This window comes from Vipera berus (genome assembly GCF_964194415.1).
Source record: "Vipera berus genome assembly, chromosome: 1".
In the NCBI taxonomy this organism is placed as follows: Eukaryota; Metazoa; Chordata; class Lepidosauria; order Squamata; family Viperidae; genus Vipera; species Vipera berus.
Genome location: NC_138202.1, coordinates 65,797,713 through 65,816,530, shown reverse-complemented (window position 1 = coordinate 65,816,530; position 18,818 = coordinate 65,797,713). Strand labels below are relative to the sequence as shown.

The 18,818-nt window shown below is 44.2% G+C and overlaps 2 protein-coding genes across 6 annotated transcripts in view; one reads left to right on the top strand and one right to left on the bottom strand.

Annotated features, from left to right (window-relative positions):
• The first annotated feature begins 358 nt into the window (after positions 1-358).
• SRP14 (signal recognition particle 14) lies at positions 359-10,100 on the top strand. Of its 2 annotated transcripts, none has more exons than XM_081335047.1 (5): positions 359-514; positions 2,956-3,028; positions 3,987-4,099; positions 8,961-8,993; positions 9,179-10,100. In XM_081335047.1, exons 1-5 carry the CDS (start codon positions 491-493, stop codon positions 9,266-9,268), a joined length of 333 nt encoding a protein of 110 aa, XP_081191173.1. In that variant the 5' UTR covers positions 359-490; the 3' UTR covers positions 9,269-10,100. The 2 variants fall into 2 exon arrangements, with proteins under 2 accessions (XP_081191173.1, XP_081191172.1); XM_081335046.1 differs by having other exon boundaries at positions 409-541.
• Positions 10,101-12,579: 2,479 nt separating this feature from the next.
• The window catches only part of EIF2AK4 (eukaryotic translation initiation factor 2 alpha kinase 4), a 44,401-nt gene continuing 38,162 nt past the window's right edge, over positions 12,580-18,818 (bottom strand). The window contains exons 31-39 of one of the 4 annotated variants that reach the window (XM_081334869.1): positions 18,436-18,564; positions 16,916-17,002; positions 16,339-16,451; positions 15,712-15,770; positions 15,259-15,356; positions 14,441-14,509; positions 13,689-13,733; positions 13,307-13,419; positions 12,580-12,912 (exon numbers count right to left, since the gene is read on the bottom strand). In XM_081334869.1, the coding sequence (XP_081190995.1) occupies positions 12,855-12,912; positions 13,307-13,419; positions 13,689-13,733; positions 14,441-14,509; positions 15,259-15,356; positions 15,712-15,770; positions 16,339-16,451; positions 16,916-17,002; positions 18,436-18,564 (771 nt within the window). In that variant the 3' untranslated portion in view covers positions 12,580-12,854. Of the gene's footprint in view, positions 12,913-13,306; positions 13,469-13,688; positions 13,734-14,440; positions 14,510-15,258; positions 15,357-15,711; positions 15,771-16,338; positions 16,452-16,915; positions 17,003-18,435; positions 18,565-18,818 lie in introns of those variants that run through there. The other 3 variants (XM_081334870.1, XR_014027366.1, XM_081334871.1) reach the window with 3 other exon arrangements.

Here is an 18,818-nt window from a genome sequence, read left to right as displayed (position 1 = left end):
GAAACAATTTGTCTCTGTAATTTTGTGGCCATACAGATTTTTGGCAGCCCAGTCCCAGCATTGGAGTGGCTTTTTGTATACTTTTTCCAAAGCACCGTCAGGAACTCTTCTAGATCACCCTACTGGGATTCTTCTATTTTTTTTACAATGGATTGGAGAGCAGAACTGCCACCGGATAGATTTCAGCCTCTGCGTGCACAGCGGAGAGACCGTGAAAAAATCAGGCCGATCGGGGGGACGGGCTCCTTCCGAGGGCTGACCCACGCGAGCAACCTTCGATTCCGAGAACCAGTTCTGAATGCAATTCTGTCTGGAGCCCTGCAGGGGGCAGCAGAGAGAGGCCGGGCGCGGTAGACGTTCTGTCTAGAGTTTCCGCCTCTCGTGCCCCTCGCTACTTCCGTTTCCTGGCCGGTTGGTCGGTCCGTCAGTTCGGCAGCGGTGGGGAGTTGGCTGAGTTCGCGTCAGCGGCTGGGAAGAAGCGCGCGGGGCGATGGTGCTGCTGGAGAGCGAGCAGGTGCCGTGGGCTAACGCTCCGTCCCGGGGTGTGTGTGTGTGTGTGTGTGTGTGTGTGTGCCTTTTTGGGGAAGGGGCCGCTCTTTGAGCTCGCAAAGCCCGTTGCTATGAGCGGAAAGGTCCTCCGACCTGGCCCCTTCATATAGGGCAGGGGTAGGGAACCTCGGCTCTTTTATGACTCATGGACTTCAACTCCCAGAATTCCTGAGTCAGCATAGCTGACTCAGGAATTCTGGGAGTTTATTTATTTTTTTAATTTTAATTTAATTTTAATTTTAATTCCATTTATATCCCGCCCTTCTCCGAAGACTCAGGGCGGCTTACAAGCTTAGCAGTAGCATAGCTGACTCAGGAATTCTGGGAGTTGAAGTCCATGAGTCATAAAAGAGCCGAGGTTGCCTACCCCTGATATAGGGGAAGGCTGTCTTCCAGCTGTTCCTTGCTGCGTAGAGCAGATTAGGCGGCAGTGGGACGGGGGGGGGGTAGCTGGGGGACGGTTAACAAACAACAACAACAACAACAAAGGCAGTTTCAGAGGTCTTATCTCTTTTCCGCATTGAGTCTTCTCAAAATCTGCATGTGGATTTTAGCAGCCGGACCAATGGTGCATAAGGCGCTGGGGCAGGCAGGGAGGAGCGCCCAAGCACTTCCCTCTTACAGTATTATGTCACTCTTGAAGGTTGTTTAGCCCCCCCCCCCGCTCCCGCCCCGGCATTTCTTGGCAGAGGGGGGCGCTTTAAGAGCGCAGTTAATGTGTCTAGTGCAGGGGTAGGCAACCTCGGCTCTTTTATGACTCATGGACTTCAACTCCCAGAATTCCTGAGTCAGCATAGCTGACTCAGGAATTCTGGGAGTTTATTTATTTTTTTAATTTTAATTTAATTTTAATTTTAATTCCATTTATATCCCGCCCTTCTCCGAAGACTCAGGGCGGCTTACAAGCTTGGCAGTAGCCTTCATTCTATGTATATGCCTGCTTATTAGGGCTTTCACACACACACCCCAAGCGGCATTATTACAAAGTCAGCTTAATTGCCCCCAACAATCTGGGTCCTCATTTTACCTACCTCGGAAGGATGGAAGGCTGAGTCAACCTTGAGCCTGGTGGGATGCGAACCTGCACTAATTGCAGGCAGCTGGTGTTACTTAAGGAGGCATTAGCCCACTGCTCCACCAAGGCTCTTAATACCTTTTATTTTATTTTATTTATTATTTATTTATTTATTTATTTATTTATTAATGTGACTTTATTATTTATTTATTTATTGTATTTCTTTATTTTTACTGTATTTATTTATTTATTATTATTTATTTATTAATGGGACTTATATCCTGCCCTATCTCCCGAAGGACTCAGGGCGGCTAACAACAACAAAATTAAAGGTCTCTGTACAATAAATTAAAATTAAAAATTAAAATAAATTAAAGATTAGAGTTAAAAATTGTAAACCTAATTAAAATCCCCGTCAGTCCAGGTCAGCCAGGTGGAAAAGGGAGTGTTTTGAGGCCGCGGCGAAAGGACTGGAGATCTTGGGCCATCCGAAGCTCGGGGGAGCTGGTTCCACAGGGCTGGCGCTCCCACAGAGAAGGCTCTTCCCCTGGGGGTCGCCAGCCGACATTGTCTAGCCGACGGTACCCTGAGGAGGCCTTCTCTGTGTGAGCGTACTGGGCGATGGGAATTCGTTCCCGGCAGCAGATGGTCCTGCAAGTATCCCGGGCCTAAGCCATTTAGGGCTTTAAAGGTAAGTACCAGTACCTTAAATCTCACCCGGAGGGCAACCGGTAACCAATGCAGCTCACGCAGGAGGGGTGTAATATGGGAGTATCAGGGTGCTCCCATCACTACCTGTGCAGCCGCACTCTGCACCAGCTGAAGCCACCGGGTGGTCTTCAAGGGCAGCCCCATGTAGAGAGCATTGCAGTAGTCTATACGGGAGGTAACGAGTGCGTGAAGTCCATGAGTCATAAAAGAGCCGAGGTTGCCTAACCCTGGTCTAGTGAATGCCAGAAGCTCCAGCCCATGGCACGAGTTCTTTCCTACGTGCCACTTCGTTTTCTGGCCCCAGCTCATTTTGCAACTGTTAACGTGCTTGTTGAAAACTCCTTGTCGTGGAAAATTAATTATCATTGCAAAGCGGCTCGTTTGAAGTGGCTTACATGGCACTTACTTTAAGAATATTGGCTGTGATGTAACAAGAGGTCTAGCTGAATGCAAATTAGTATCTGTTTAATAGGGAGGTAAGGGGCAATGAAAGATGCAGATTCAGTGCATATCTACCTCCATGAATAGATTATTATGCTGTGGCTTAATAGTCAAATACAGCGGTTTCAGTTCAGTTGGCGTGACTGAAAGCTTTAGGATAGAATTGTTCACTAGCTAGAAAAATAAAATAATTCAGAATTGTGATCTCTGTAACAATGAGATGTTTTGTTTGTTTGCAGTTCTTGACAGAGCTAACCAGGCTTTTCCAGAAATGCAGGACCACAGGCAGTGTCTATATAACATTAAAGAAATGTAAGTATTACATTACTGTTTGTCTCACATTAGCTCATCAGTATTTTCTCACAACAAAATAAAAGGAAGATTCTGAAGTACTGAGTAGTTGAAACTGCAGTTCAGTTACTAAATGGGTAAGCAATAACTTCAGCAAATTCAGTAATAATATAGGAGTTGATTACTTCAAATTTAAACTATGGGGGGAAAAACCTGATTTAGATCTGTACTGAGTCAGGGATGTTTAATGCTTCCTAAACGTATTTTCCCTTAATCTGAGTATTTTCTGCTTATTGGATAGAAACTTCCAACTTTTTTCCTGATGTAGTTTTCACACAGATAGATGATATGTGGCCAACTGTACCCGTTGTTTATAATAGCCTTTAGCTGGGAATTTCTGAGAGTTGAATTCCACACATCTTAAAGTTGCTACGATTGAGAAATGCTGAAATAGTGGATTGGAGAAAAGAGGAACATAAAAATAATGGGGTTTTCTGTACTTCTAAGGTATCTTGCCTCCAATTCACCTGGTATTGGGATAACAGAAAAAAGAGCAAGCCAAATTTTATTCTCCTCACCTTGCTTGAATCATAAACAATATGAAAAGGTAATAAATTCTCTTAGAAAAAAATGTCTTGTAGCATGGGAGGAAAAATGTTTGCTTCCAAATGAGCAATCTGTATTGGTGTTGCCACAATTGGGAAGTGAGTTGGGTCCTTTAACTATTAAAGAACAACTTCACGTGTGCTTAATATTGTGAAACCTTATTATTGTGCCCACCTTAATATAACAACCAGCATTCTAACAAAATTGTTGCCTCCCAATCTGCAGTTTTAGAATTCTTATATGTGAAGCAGAATTCAAAAATAGAGAAATGTATTTTATTAAAACATTATTTTGCCATCTTTGGATGGGAAAAATTAACTTGCTAGTTTTTGCTAAGTGCGATATCTAACTTTGATGCTTCTGTTTAATGTAGATGATGGGCGGACAAGACCAATTCCACGGAAGGGCCATCTTGAGAGTTTTGAGCCTGTAGACAACAAATGTCTTCTTAGAGCCACAGATGGGAAGAAAAAAATAAGCACAGTGGTAAGTACTGTGAAAGGATGTTTTTTCACCATTGCATTCTTATCTGAGGGGGGGGGGGGAAGACATTATACATATTTTATGTATTTCAAGTTACTGCCTGACTTTGACCCTAAAGGTAGCTAACACTTTAAAATGAAATGTAGACAAATTCCAAAAATGGAGTACCGTATATACTTGAGTATAAGCCGACTCGAGTATAAGCCGAGACCCCCAATTTCACCCCCCAAAACTGGAAAAAGTTATTGACTCGAGTATAAGCCGATCCGCCGTTCTGCAAGCCTGAATACACAGGAATACCCTGTGTGGCCGCGGCTCGTCGGCAGGTCTCCGTTCCTCCTGCCGACCTTTGGGGAGGTTTGGGCGCCTCCCCAAACCTCCCCAAACGTCGGCAGGTCTCCGTTCCTCCTGCCGACCTTTGGGGAGGTTTGGGCGCCTCCCCAAACCTCCCCAAACCTCGGCAGGTCTCCGTTCCTCCTGCCGACCTTTGGGGAGGTTTGGGCGCCTCCCCAAACCTCCCCAAACCTCGGCAAGTCTCCGTTCCTCCTGCCGACCTTTGGGGAGGTTTGGGCGCCTCCCCAAACCTCGGCAGGTCTCCGTTCCTCCGCGCAGACCTGCCGACCTTTGGGGAGGTTTGGGCGCCTCCCCAAACGTCCCCAAACCTCGGCAGGTCTCCGTTCCTGTTTGGGGAGGTTTGGGCGCCTCCCCAAACCTCCCCAAACCTCGGCAGGTCTCCGTTCCTCCGCGCAGACCTGCCGACGTTTGGGGAGGTTTGGGCGCCTCCCCAAACCTCCCCAAACCTCGGCAGGTCTCCGTTCCTGTTTGGGGAGGTTTGGGCGCCTCCCCAAACCTCCCCAAACCTCGGCAGGTCTCCGTTCCTCCGCGCAGACCTGCCGACCTTTGGGGAGGTTTGGGCGCCTCCCCAAACGTCCCCAAACCTCGGCAGGTCTCCGTTCCTGTTTGGGGAGGTTTGGGCGCCTCCCCAAACCTCCCCAAACCTCGGCAGGTCTCCGTTCCTCCGCGCAGACCTGCCGACCTTTGGGGAGGTTTGGGCGCCTCCCCAAACGTCCCCAAACCTCGGCAGGTCTCCGTTCCTGTTTGGGGAGGTTTGGGCGCCTCCCCAAACCTCCCCAAACCTCGGCAGGTCTCCGTTCCTCCGCGCAGACCTGCCGACCTTTGGGGAGGTTTGGGCGCCTCCCCAAACGTCCCCAAACCTCGGCAGGTCTCCGTTCCTGTTTGGGGAGGTTTGGGCGCCTCCCCAAACCTCCCCAAACCTCGGCAGGTCTCCGTTCCTCCGCGCAGACCTGCCGACCTTTGGGGAGGTTTGGGCGCCTCCCCAAACGTCCCCAAACCTCGGCAGGTCTCCGTTCCTGTTTGGGGAGGTTTGGGCGCCTCCCCAAACCTCCCCAAACCTCGGCAGGTCTCCGTTCCTCCGCGCAGACCTGCCGACCTTTGGGGAGGTTTGGGCGCCTCCCCAAACGTCCCCAAACCTCGGCAGGTCTCCGTTCCTGTTTGGGGAGGTTTGGGCGCCTCCCCAAACCTCCCCAAACCTCGGCAGGTCTCCGTTCCTCCGCGCAGACCTGCCGACCTTTGGGGAGGTTTGGGCGCCTCCCCAAACGTCCCCAAACCTCGGCAGGTCTCCGTTCCTGTTTGGGGAGGTTTGGGCGCCTCCCCAAACCTCCCCAAACCTCGGCAGGTCTCCGTTCCTCCGCGCAGACCTGCCGACCTTTGGGGAGGTTTGGGCGCCTCCCCAAACCTCCCCAAACCTCGGCAGGTCTCCGTTCCTGTTTGGGGAGGTTTGGGCGCCTCCCCAAACCTCCCCAAACCTCGGCAGGTCTCCGTTCCTCCGCGCAGACCTGCCGACGTTTGGGGAGGTTTGGGGAGGCGCCCAAACCTCCCCAAAGGTCGGCAGGAAGAACGGAGACCTGCCGAGGTTTGGGGAGGTTTGGGGAGGCGCCCAAACCTCCCCAAAGGTCGGCAGGTCTGCGCGGAGGAACGGAGACCTGCCGAGGTTTGGGGACGTTTGGGGAGGCGCCCAAACCTCCCCAAACAGGAACGGAGACCTGCCGAGGTTTGGGGACGTTTGGGGAGGCGCCCAAACCTCCCCAAAGGTCGGCAGGTCTGCGCGGAGGAACGGAGACCTGCCGAGGTTTGGGGAGGTTTGGGGAGGCGCCCAAACCTCCCCAAACAGGAACGGAGACCTGCCGAGGTTTGGGGACGTTTGGGGAGGCGCCCAAACCTCCCCAAAGGTCGGCAGGTCTGCGCGGAGGAACGGAGACCTGCCGAGGTTTGGGGAGGTTTGGGGAGGCGCCCAAACCTCCCCAAACAGGAACGGAGACCTGCCGAGGTTTGGGGAGGTTTGGGGAGGCGCCCAAACCTCCCCAAAGGTCGGCAGGTCTGCGCGGAGGAACGGAGACCTGCCGAGGTTTGGGGACGTTTGGGGAGGCGCCCAAACCTCCCCAAACAGGAACGGAGACCTGCCGAGGTTTGGGGACGTTTGGGGAGGCGCCCAAACCTCCCCAAAGGTCGGCAGGTCTGCGCGGAGGAACGGAGACCTGCCGAGGTTTGGGGAGGTTTGGGGAGGCGCCCAAACCTCCCCAAACAGGAACGGAGACCTGCCGAGGTTTGGGGACGTTTGGGGAGGCGCCCAAACCTCCCCAAAGGTCGGCAGGTCTGCGCGGAGGAACGGAGACCTGCCGAGGTTTGGGGAGGCGCCCAAACCTCCCCAAACAGGAACGGAGACCTGCCGAGGTTTGGGGACGTTTGGGGAGGCGCCCAAACCTCCCCAAAGGTCGGCAGGTCTGCGCGGAGGAACGGAGACCTGCCGAGGTTTGGGGAGGCGCCCAAACCTCCCCAAACAGGAACGGAGACCTGCCGAGGTTTGGGGAGGCGCCCAAACCTCCCCAAAGGTCGGCAGGTCTGCGCGGAGGAACGGAGACCTGCCGAGGTTTGGGGAGGTTTGGGGAGGCGCCCAAACCTCCCCAAACAGGAACGGAGACCTGCCGAGGTTTGGGGACGTTTGGGGAGGCGCCCAAACCTCCCCAAAGGTCGGCAGGTCTGCGCGGAGGAACGGAGACCTGCCGAGGTTTGGGGAGGTTTGGGGAGGCGCCCAAACCTCCCCAAACAGGAACGGAGACCTGCCGAGGTTTGGGGACGTTTGGGGAGGCGCCCAAACCTCCCCAAAGGTCGGCAGGTCTGCGCGGAGGAACGGAGACCTGCCGAGGTTTGGGGAGGTTTGGGGAGGCGCCCAAACCTCCCCAAACAGGAACGGAGACCTGCCGAGGTTTGGGGAGGCGCCCAAACCTCCCCAAAGGTCGGCAGGAGGAACGGAGACCTGCCGAGGTTTGGGGAGGCGCCCAAACCTCCCCAAAGGTCGGCAGGAGGAACGGAGACCTGGGGAGGTTTGGGGAGGCGCCCAAACCTCCCCAAAGGTCGGCAGGAGGAACGGAGACCTGCCGAGGTTTGGGGAGGCGCCCAAACCTCCCCAAAGGTCGGCAGGAGGAACGGAGACCTGCCGAGGTTTGGGGAGGCGCCCAAACCTCCCCAAAGGTCGGCAGGAGGAACGGAGACCTGCCGAGGTTTGGGGAGGCGCCCAAACCTCCCCAAAGGTCGGCAGGAGGAACGGAGACCTGCCGAGGTTTGGGGAGGTTTGGGGAGGCGCCCAAACCTCCCCAAAGGTCGGCAGGAGGAACGGAGACCTGCCGACGTTTGGGGAGGTTTGGGGAGGCGCCCAAACCTCCCCAAACGTCGGCAGGTCTGCGCGGAGGAACGGAGACCTGCCGAGGTTTGGGGAGGCGCCCAAACCTCCCCAAACGTCGGCAAGTCTCCGTTCCTCCGCGCCCTGCCTGCCTGCTTCTTTCCGCTGCGGAAAGAAGCAGGCAGGCAAGGCGCGGAGTTTGGGGAGGTGCGCGCGCACCTCCCCAAACCTCCCCAAACTTCGGCAGGTCTCGGACGGCGGTGGCTTGGGAGAGGTGCGGGCGATCCCGGAAGCACCAAAGCCTCGGCCGCGCACAAGTCCTCGGTAAGTTTTTTTTGTTGACTGGAGTATAAGCCGAAGTGGAATTTTTCAGCCCAAAAAGTGGGCTGAAAAATTCGGCTTATACTCAAGTATATACGGTAATCAAGTTCAGAGGAGTTAAAAGGTCTAGTTAATTTCAAAATTATTAATTATACCTTTTGAAGAGATTTCATTGGTCTCTTTATATATACGTGATTTACATTATTTATTTATTTTAATCCCATTTATATCCCGCCCTACTCCGAAGACTCAGGGCGGCTTACAATCTAAGGCACAAATCAATGTGCTTAGCAATTATGGACTTGTAACTTTGAATTGTTGGTCGCACAGCCATATAATTAGACTAGATTGGGCATTTTTATCCACCTATTAAGTTCTTCCCAAATACTTAGGGTGGGAAGATGGTGTTAAAGGATGCAAGCTGTTCCAAATAAAACTGCCTTTTGCAATTGACTAATGGTGATTTTGTCAATACAGTTGTGTTCAAATGGTACCCTGAGATGTTTTGGAATTGCACCTAAGACACCTCTTACTATCTGCTTTTTTGCCACATATTATTCTATTATTTTGTATACTTCACAGTTAAATACATTATGCTCTTCCTGTTTTCTCTATAGTCCTGATATGTGGGCTGGACGGACAAAATATGACTTACCCAGAGGGCTTTCATACCAAAGGGAGTTCTAATATTCACTTTCCTGGTTTTTAGTTCAGCCCTTAACCAATGCACCAAAACATAATGTATCAATTCTTATTTTTCTGAATTTTGTGATCAACAGAACCAGCTGTTTTTGAATATAGTGGTTCATCAGCTAATAATTTTATCATGTGATTAATTTCTTATAGGTGAGTTCAAGGGAAGTTAACAAATTCCAGATGGTAAGTTTGCATCTATTCACTTAAACTTCAATTTTTTTTATCAATTTCCAATTTTTACACTGAAGGCATGACTGAAACCCATTATAGAAAAGTGTAGCTGCTTTATGTCTGCAAATATTTTGAGACAAACATTAGCAGTTTCCTGAAACTTGTTTTTTTTAAAATAATCTTGTTTTTGATTGCAGGCATATTCAAATTTGATTAGAGCTAATATGGATGGTTTAAAGAAGAAAGACAAGAAAAGCAAAAACAAGAAAAGTAAAGCAACACAATGATATGAAAAAAAAACATTTCTCTAAAGAATGGACCCATGTTTTACCCCACATTTTTTCGTTATGTAACCACTTACCTTTTGACTTCATTTCCAGGTAGTAACTGAACAATAAGATTATTATACAAACCGAGAATGCTCTCAGGATTGTGATACACAAAAATGAATATCCATAATGCATAAATTTGCGCAGCTGATTTGTTTCATACCTTTGACTTATTTCAATAAGTAAATTACTGGAAGTTTTACTTAGAAAAATAATTTTGATGTAGTAGTTTTTGTTGAGTATGTGCAAAAGTTTTATGAGTGGAATAAAGGTTGAGAATGACTCAGTTCTGGCTTTGTTTTACTGTACATGGTAAATTCATTGAAGTAACTTTCAACTACTAGTATCTTGATTCTTAAATATTTGCGCTTAATGTAACAACTGTCAAAACAGTTTGATTCAATGGGACTTGTGTGGAAACGAGATGATTATAATTAGAAACATGCATCTTATAGAAATGAATTTGGTTCACAGCTATAGATATTTTTCATTAAAAAATGTTACTGTTTGTATATTCTTGTACACTTTTTTCAAACTAAACAGAACTTGCCAACTAAAATACTGGAAAATGTGACAATCCGTGAATCCCTTTGTGCAAATAATAGTCAGTAGAGACTTGGTCAGCGGAAGAGCCATTTTAAAGACCCTAACTGGTTAAGAATACTCACATGGCTATGTGCAGTTAACCCCTATGATAAATACAAATGATTGATGCTCCTTTGGAAGTACCTTTAGTAATTCTGTAGTTTTGTGTTAAAGTGTGTATGAATAATAAACTAGCCTGTGTCTACACTGAGTGGGGAAAAATCACATCTAAAAGGCTTTAGGCAGAAAGGTATTTAAAAGTGCATGTCTGAGCTATCAGACCTACATGTATCAATCTAAGCAGTGAGCAGAGACAATAAAAAAACTGCCACCTCACGGCAAGGTCGCTCCGCTATGAGAAGAATGCAGTTGCAAGCCAGCCTACCATCACAGTGAACGATTCAAAAACATCTTGGAAATTGATTGGCTGGAGGGGGGGGCAGAATGGGGAAGTGCCTAAGTGAGGAAAACTTCACTTCCAGATTTGGCGCATGAATTTCAGTTCTGGCTTTGCTTTACTGTATTTCACTTGATCTTTTGTAAACTATACCTTCCTCAGCAAATGGAAGTGAAGGATCATTGTTGCCTAAAGGTTCAAGTTGAGGCAGGACTGACAAAAATTGTTAAATAGCCTATCGGGAAGAAGATTTCCTTCTCAGGTAGGCTTTTTAAAAAATAGGAGTTCCATTTCGTCAGTCATTGGCAGAAGAAACAGAAACATTCCTGCCCAGTGGCAGGTTGGAGTTCCAGGAAAAATACGGCAATCTTAGGACTAATGGTTGTTGCTTAATGAAAAATGATATGTAGTGCTGCCTTTCCTATACTTCAGTTTACTTGTTCTGCTGTGTGTATGTGCATATACACTGAAGGAACAACAGCTGGGATTACTTTTTTTTCCTTTTCTTTCTTTTTTTTGACAAACACTTGCAACAGACCACATTATAATCAGTAGCTTTTGTACTTTCAAAAAACCCCATCACTTGTAAGCATTCTTAATACATAAATTCATCCACTTGTGCTAGTTCTTCAGCTTTTTGTATTCCAATTCTTCATTCCATTTTCCCTGTCATATTTTCAGATTGCACTCCACATGCATTGTTGTTGTTAGCTGCGAAGTCGTGTCCGACCCATCGCGGCCCCCTGGACAATGTTCCTCCAGGTCTTCCTGTCCTCTACCATCTTCTGAAGTCCATTTAAGCTCACGCCTACTGCTTCAGTGACTCCATCCAGCACCTCATTCTCTGTCGTCCCCTTCTTCTCTTGCCCTCAACCTTTCCCAGCATTAGGCTCTTCTCCAGTGAGTCCTTCCTTCTCATTAGGATATGCATCATACAATCTCATATTTGCAGTGGATAGCTGAATTCATGCTGCATCAATTACACACATGGGTATATGTATATTCAGTCACAAACCACCACCCTACAAGTATTTATTCCTTAGGATTAAAGTTATTAAGCAAACTATAAAGAGGTGAGGTGAGAACTCATTCGATAATATTTCTGCAATCTGGATTTGAAGCAGGAAAGGTGTTTTGGAGAGAGTATGGGTGTGCTTGCTGGCCCTGCTGATGTCATTTTCCAGGGCTGTCATTGGAATTGTGTGGTCCAGGGAAGCCAGCTGTGAGTCCTGGAAAAGGAAGTGTCTTCTTAAAGAAGGCTGCAGGTGTATGTCCATTCCCCTCCAAAACATCTTGCACTTCAGCTATGCTGTACATTCTTGCCCTAGAGCAGTGGTGACGAACCTGTGGCACGCGTGCCAGAGGTGGCACTCAGAGCCCTCTCTGTTGGCAGGTGCACCACCGTCGCCAGCAGCAAGTCCATCAAGCTGCTACTGCTGCCTGGAGCAGGAGGCCTGCCCAGCACAAAGGAGGCAAAGCGGCTGACTAGCAAGCTCGAGTACAGGTGGTAGAGCAGAGGTCACCAACCATTGTCGATTGGTGGACTGGAAGAAAATGGAGGGGGAAGCATTTTACATGCGTGCATGAGCGCATGGGGCCATGAGCACGCACGCGCTGAAAATGGCGCAGGGGCAGGGCTAGGGCCTGCGTGATACTCGCCCTGCCCTGTTCTTGCATGGTGCAGCGCCTTGTATCTGCACCCCATGGCGGCATGGTGGCCATTTTTACGCCTTGCAGCACGGTGGCCCATTTTTGCACCCCCGGTTTTTGCGTGCTAGAGGCGGCACTCAGAGGCGCCTCCCAGAGGGCACCACAATGCTGATGCGGCCCTGGCACTTTGCGATAAATAAGTGGGTTTCGGGTTGCCGTTTGGGCACTCGGTCTCTAAAAGGTTCACCATCACTGCCCTAGAGACTTGAATTAGTCCATGCAAATTATTCACACTTGGATCTGAGGGTCTTCTCAGAAGGGGCAAAAGCAAAATTCTTTACAATAACATGTTAGAGAAGAAAAATAGATGTGAAAAAAACCAAATTTGCAAAAGTACAATAATCACCTCCCTTCTAAGAAAAACGGGGTCCTAGAGAAGGTCTTAGCTGATTCCACTGAAAAATACACCCAAGTGTCTCAGCCTCTTCCCTATAAATTCCTTTCGGTTCACAAAAGTGGGATGACTGGAGATCATTGCTTTTCTGCTTAGCCTTCCTTCCCAATTTCAAAAGATGTGGAAGGAGATTCATGGGATGAGCCATGAAAATTGCAGTTACTTGACTTTTTCATACCCAAATGCCACAATCTGCCAATTTTATTTTAAGCAAAAACAAGTACATCCTAAAGTACTAGAAGATTACTTTATTTTGAAAAGGATACTGTACAATATATTTTGAAAATATTTACACCTTTCGATGGCACATGAGCTCAACATAATACTTAAAGGCAGCGATTGTTCGAGGAACGCTTGAGGAATCGGCAAGAACAAAGTGCAAGTTTCCTTTACATGAATATAACTGGAAGCGCATATTTTGTCCCATTCATTATCCTCATGTTAATCCTGACTTATAACTAAAACAGGATTTTGTAGTAGTCATCTCTGTAACTGTAGAGAACAAGGACAGGCACTCTGCAAGAAATAAACAGAAAATTGAGAAAACATAGTCAATTTTGGTAAAAGATGTTATTGTATTTCAAATTTGTGTTAGGCTTCCTCATCAGGAGACCAAATAAATTTGTCCAACAGCTATTGGACAAATTTAATGTTGTTCCACAAGATCTTATATCCCAGTTGAAATCATAGGGCTTTATGGTTCAGGATTTCACATTATAATGGTTCCATATTGTAGCTCCTTTTAATGAATCTCGCAAAGAGAAAGTTCAGTGACTAGAGTCTAATGTCACTCTTTGATATTATAGAACTCTTGCAGTGTTTATACAATCACCTAAAATCTGCAAAATGATCTTCCAGATTCAGCACAAGAGACTTATACTGTATTGCTAGTATGTCTAGGAATACTTACTTTTTTTCGATTTTGATGGTATAGATTTCATCACAAACTTGTTTAATGTATCTTTGCTTCGGCAATCGAGACATCAATTGTTTCACAGTTGTATAGAAAGCTTGGTCATCAAACTGAGAAGATGGAAAATATTCAAACCAATATCTTAGTCTGAAACAGGGACTGTGAAAAAAGCAATGCTGAGAACATCAGGATTCCTTTTATTTTTGGGGGGGATATAAATAGAGATTATAATCTTTGATTTCTTGGAAAAGCAACATACAATAATGGGTATGTTGAATTTCCTCTATGCCAGGGATGAGATTTTGCTTATATTATGTATATAATCAATAGTTATTAATTAAACCCACCAGTAAAGGCCAGTAACAATTCATAGGTTTACCTCTAATGATAAGAAGTGTATTATAGTTTCCTTTGGTAAATCAACCTGTAAAAAAATAAAACACAAAATCATTATGATGACATCAACTATGAGATACAGTTACATTTGTTTCATTTAGACCATGTTAAATTGGGTCTTGCAGAAGGCTAAATCTATAAAGTATCCAAATTTTTGGACTGTTTACAAGCACAAAAATTAATTAGATTGAAATTCCTCAAGCACTGCAAGAACGATTAAAAGTATCAGAAGCCCTGATCTGTAGTCACATAGATTCATACAGTACTCATTCATACCAGGTTCTGATGACCAATAAATAAATACCCAAACCCCAACCAGAACAGGGCTTGAAATTCTGAACTCTGACATTACAGGAGTTCTAAAATAGGTTTCCCTTTTGGATTCCCATCAGAATATTCTGGCCTGGGCTTAGTTAGGGAATTAATAGGTCAATGAAGTCCCTAATACAAAGTACTATCACTCCTTTCCCATACTCAGTGCTCCACATGCCCATTATTACCTTTTGTTGCGGGCAAGTTATTAGAGGCAATCATTAAAAGGTTTTGGAAAGACTCAGGATAAAGAAAGTGATTTCAATGGATTTCATTGAACAGGAAATTTACCACTAATGAAACATTGATTCCTGGAAATTACATCTGTACCTCCGAAATGGCTTTAAATAGTTACTGGTTTCTTATCCAGTTAACAATTAGCTTGTTGTAAAAAAAAACAAAAAAAAAAACAAAGTAACTTACTGCTAAAATTTCAACTTCACTCAGCTTCAGCGGGAAATTAGTAAAGCAAGCTTGGAGTTTGGTTTGTACCTGGAAGTTACATTGGATTAAAATAATTAACAAACCCAGACACAAACACAGAATATTTTATTTTTATATTAAACAAGTATACCTGTTAACTGTTCTTAACTCAAAAGTGACATGCAGGGAATTATCTTCATATTTATAAACAGCAGGAGACGAGGGTGCATTCTCAGTTCCATTCTTGAAATCCCTACACTCCTGGATTTCCATCTTTCCATCTCCTTTTCCAGATTAATAACGGAAAGTCACACCTGGACTTTCTCCAGTATATCTTTCTGGAGTGATTTTCTTTTTTTCACACAAAGGCCACCTTATTCCTGGATTTAACCAAGAAATAGCTATTGAAAGCTATGGCAAAAGACAGTGTGTATCTAGGAAGGTCCAGAACTATCAGGAATTTGACTGCCTGTTCAGGGCACGCGTTCATCTCCCCATTGAAGTGATACCTATTTGTTTTTACTTGCCTAGACACATACTTTTGAACTGTTAGATAGAAGCTGAGGTAAGTGACAGGAGCTCATCTTACTACACAGTGCTAGGCCTCAAGCCGCTGGAGCTGAGATCATCTCCAGGTTCATTAAGCCACTGAGCCACAGCGCCTCATGAATAATGACCTAAAAGGACCAGAATTCTGCTTGCCTACTCACCATTTCTTGTATTTCTTTCTACTTCTATACAATCTTTGTGGTATAATTTCAAAACTACAAGTCATATTGCAATTTAATTATTGAGAGAAGCGGTACATCTTATAATACCTGAGCTTCATAACGTCGTCTGACACTTGCTGACAACTTTTCTGGTGGAATAATACACACATTTGGTATTACCACAGTTCCATGTGATTCAGACAAACCTGAAATGTATAACGATTTAGTTAAAAGTTCCACTTTTTCTCATAGAACAGGGACTATAAAAAGTTTTATTTGAAAGTTTGTCTGAAACCTCATTCAGATTTTGGATCCTGGACTACAGGTTTTATTATTAAAACTTTCCTTTTAAACTACCCCCATCCCTCCTCACATATCTTATATATGATAAACAGCCTCATTTGAATACTAATTTTCAAAATAATACAATTATAGATTCATTTATTTCCTGCATTCTTTTTAACCATCTTGGAGGGGACTGCTTTTCCATTTCAATCTCCACCCCTGCTACATAAATAACTACTAGATTTCTGAAAATACAACACACTAGTCATTGCATACCTGAATTACTGGAAAATGATCCTTTTAGATTTTGGGTTGTGACATTGTCAGAAATTTCTCTAAAATAGGATTCAAAAACCAAAGTTTGTAATTCAGTATTGATTTCAAAGTAACAGATTAGGACAGAAACTGATATTTTATTAATAACTGAAAGCATTATACATTTATTTGTGAATTACCAAGAACTGCTAGGTAGTGTAATATATATATAATACTTTTAAGCATATATTAATTAACTATCTTTGTAACATTCACAAAGTTGGATCCAGACTTAATCCTTTGTGGGATGAAGACATTTGTCAGCATTTTCCAGCCCTAGTACCAAATTGTTTCAAAAGACCTCTCTACTCTATGGAAGTCTGCAACCAATTCAGTGTATATTACATATAAATAATTTGAATTCCAACTGATATTTACACAGGGAAGATTCCTCCCCCCCAGGCCTACAGCCCCAACTTTTATAATATTTCAGTTCAATAAAGCCAAATCATCATATGGCGCATTGTTTATAATCTTTAAGGTGAATCACTGCAAAATCTATAGCACAACCACTTTGGTTTCTGGTATTTCATTTCCTGCTGCAAATAATCCTTGTCTTATTCTTCAAGTTAGGGTACTTGTTGCTACCTGCTATTTCTTTCGTCATAGAATTTGGTCCTCAGTTTCTGGGCCAGATGATCTACTACATCAGACTCCAAGATTCTTTTTTCGGTCTGCCTTTCCCTTTCAAATGATTTTACCTGCAAAATAGCCCCACAAAGTGTTAAAGCCTTTACACTGTTAAACCTAAAGAATGAACTATCAGATTTAAATGAGGAAATGGATGAGATGCAAGTAAATGACCCCTTAACAAAACAGCAGCCTGAAGGAACGAAAGTAGCATTGACCAATAAGACAAGTAAGGCCTTTGCAAGACCTTTCTTCATGCCTGTTATCTGCCCCAGTTATATTCAAAGAAAACTTTTAAATAGGCATGAAAGCTGGCTGGTTGACTTTGGGCCAGTCACTCTTTCTTGGCCCAACTTACCTCAAAGGATTTATGTTGTGGGGAAAATAAGAGGAGGAAGGAGAATTAGGTATGATCTTCTCCTTGGGTTATTTATAAAAATAATAAAGAGGGGATAAAGATCTAGTAAATAAATAAATGCATTGAGTGGACAGAGTTGAGAAAGGAAGTATGGAATGATGCCACCATCACATTTACCTTTACATGATTTCCTTCTTTATCATAAATGAGGGCCACATAGGTGATTCCAGAACATCTGCAATACTCCTGTAATTCTTCCTGGGACTAGCACATTATTAAAAAGGAATAAAATTATTTTTGTATTGCTAAAGAGTTTTTTCTCTTCCCCGAAGAAATTTGAGTAGTACTTGAGTAGTATTTAAACAGAAATAGATTTAAATCCCTTCCTTTTTAATAGCTTCCTTGAGGCCAGTCTTTATCTTACAGACTGACCTATCTTTTATTTATTTATCACATTTGTATACTATTATCTTTTATGACTGTAAGCTCCCCAGAGGTTACCCTGAGGTAAGATTGGGGACCAGTAAGTTTTGCAAATAAATAAAAATAAGTAAAATAAATTATAATCTCCAAAGACTCCAAATGACCTGCATTGAAACATTTAGCAGTAAAAAAGAATTCCAAATATTAAATAAGTACAGAATCACTTAACAACCTTCTTACTAACTGAACAACTGCAGTGATTCACTTAACAACTATGGCAAGAACGATCATAAAATGGGGCAAAACCCACTTAGCAACAGAAATTTTGGTTGTAAGTTGAGGACTAGTTGTAATATAAATATTAATATAACATCTTAAAGTAATTAAACTGGCCCATTTTAAAACAGCAATGAACAATAAAAATAAATTTTACATGAATGATATGGAAATAATTCCATGGAAAGAAAAGATTAAGAATGATGATCTATCTAATACTCTAACTAAGCCTTTTTAACACTCACACAATAATAATAAACTGCTTCGATTTCAACGTGAAAGATATGTGGAATCTCTTCTGAAAATAATAATGCTAGAAAATGTAGATCTTTACAATGAATTCAATAGATTCTACTAGTGCATCCAGTTTTATTAATAATATTTATGGAAAGCTACTTTAAAATGGTTACAGAAACCAGCCAGTGTCAGAATACAGCAGGCGTTTGCTTTATTTCAATGTACCACAGAGCAACGGGAAGTTGTAACAGCGAAACGGAGATGCTCTCCAGAGCCCCACAGCTTTCAACAGGAGGCAGGCTGATTACAGTCTTCTTCAGTGCTCTTTTAATGATCCTTTTACTCTAGGGCAGGGGTAGGCAACCTTGGCTCTTTTATGACTCTTGGACTTCAACTCCTGAGCCAGGCTCAGGAATTCTGGGAGTTGAAGTCCAAGAGTCATAAAAGAGCCAAGGTTGCCTACCCCTGTTCTAGGGTAAGTACTCAGAGTTTTGGTAAGCCTGAAGGATGCCATATGTAAAAAAAAAACACTTAAAACTCCTGACACCTTATAATAATAGACCAATCTGTGGTTGGTGGTTTTCAAAGGCAAGACAAATAATTCACAAGTGAATTTTCTGCTGGTAGTTGAAATTTTTCCTCCTTTAATGAAATCTTCTTTAACTTAGCTTTGCTTACCATTCTACTCCTGGTGCGCTTGGAAAAATGCATATAAGCTCAGAAACAACCATAATTAACAATTTTAATAATTGACAACTTACCTGGGACCAGTCATACATAATTTCAGCTGCAATTCCTGCAGCCCAGAGCTTCTGAACAACATTTATGGCTCTTTCCATTGACTTCTGGCCAACACTAACAACTAACAAATCACAAGAGCTCACTGTAAACTGGAAGAAAAGAGAAATGGAAACCAGAATGTTATTTACTTGGATGGATTGTTCTGAAATCATTTAAACTAGAAAGGCAGTCAATGTTATTCTAAAGTTAAGATATTCTTGGTCACTTAATACAATTCGTACTACAATTATGATCCATGTTTTTTGGGGTACACGAGACACCCTCCCCCCAAGACAACACCTTGGCTCTTCTGAAGAGATATACTAAGCAATTTGAAATTACCATTTTCTGCACTGTCTTCTTT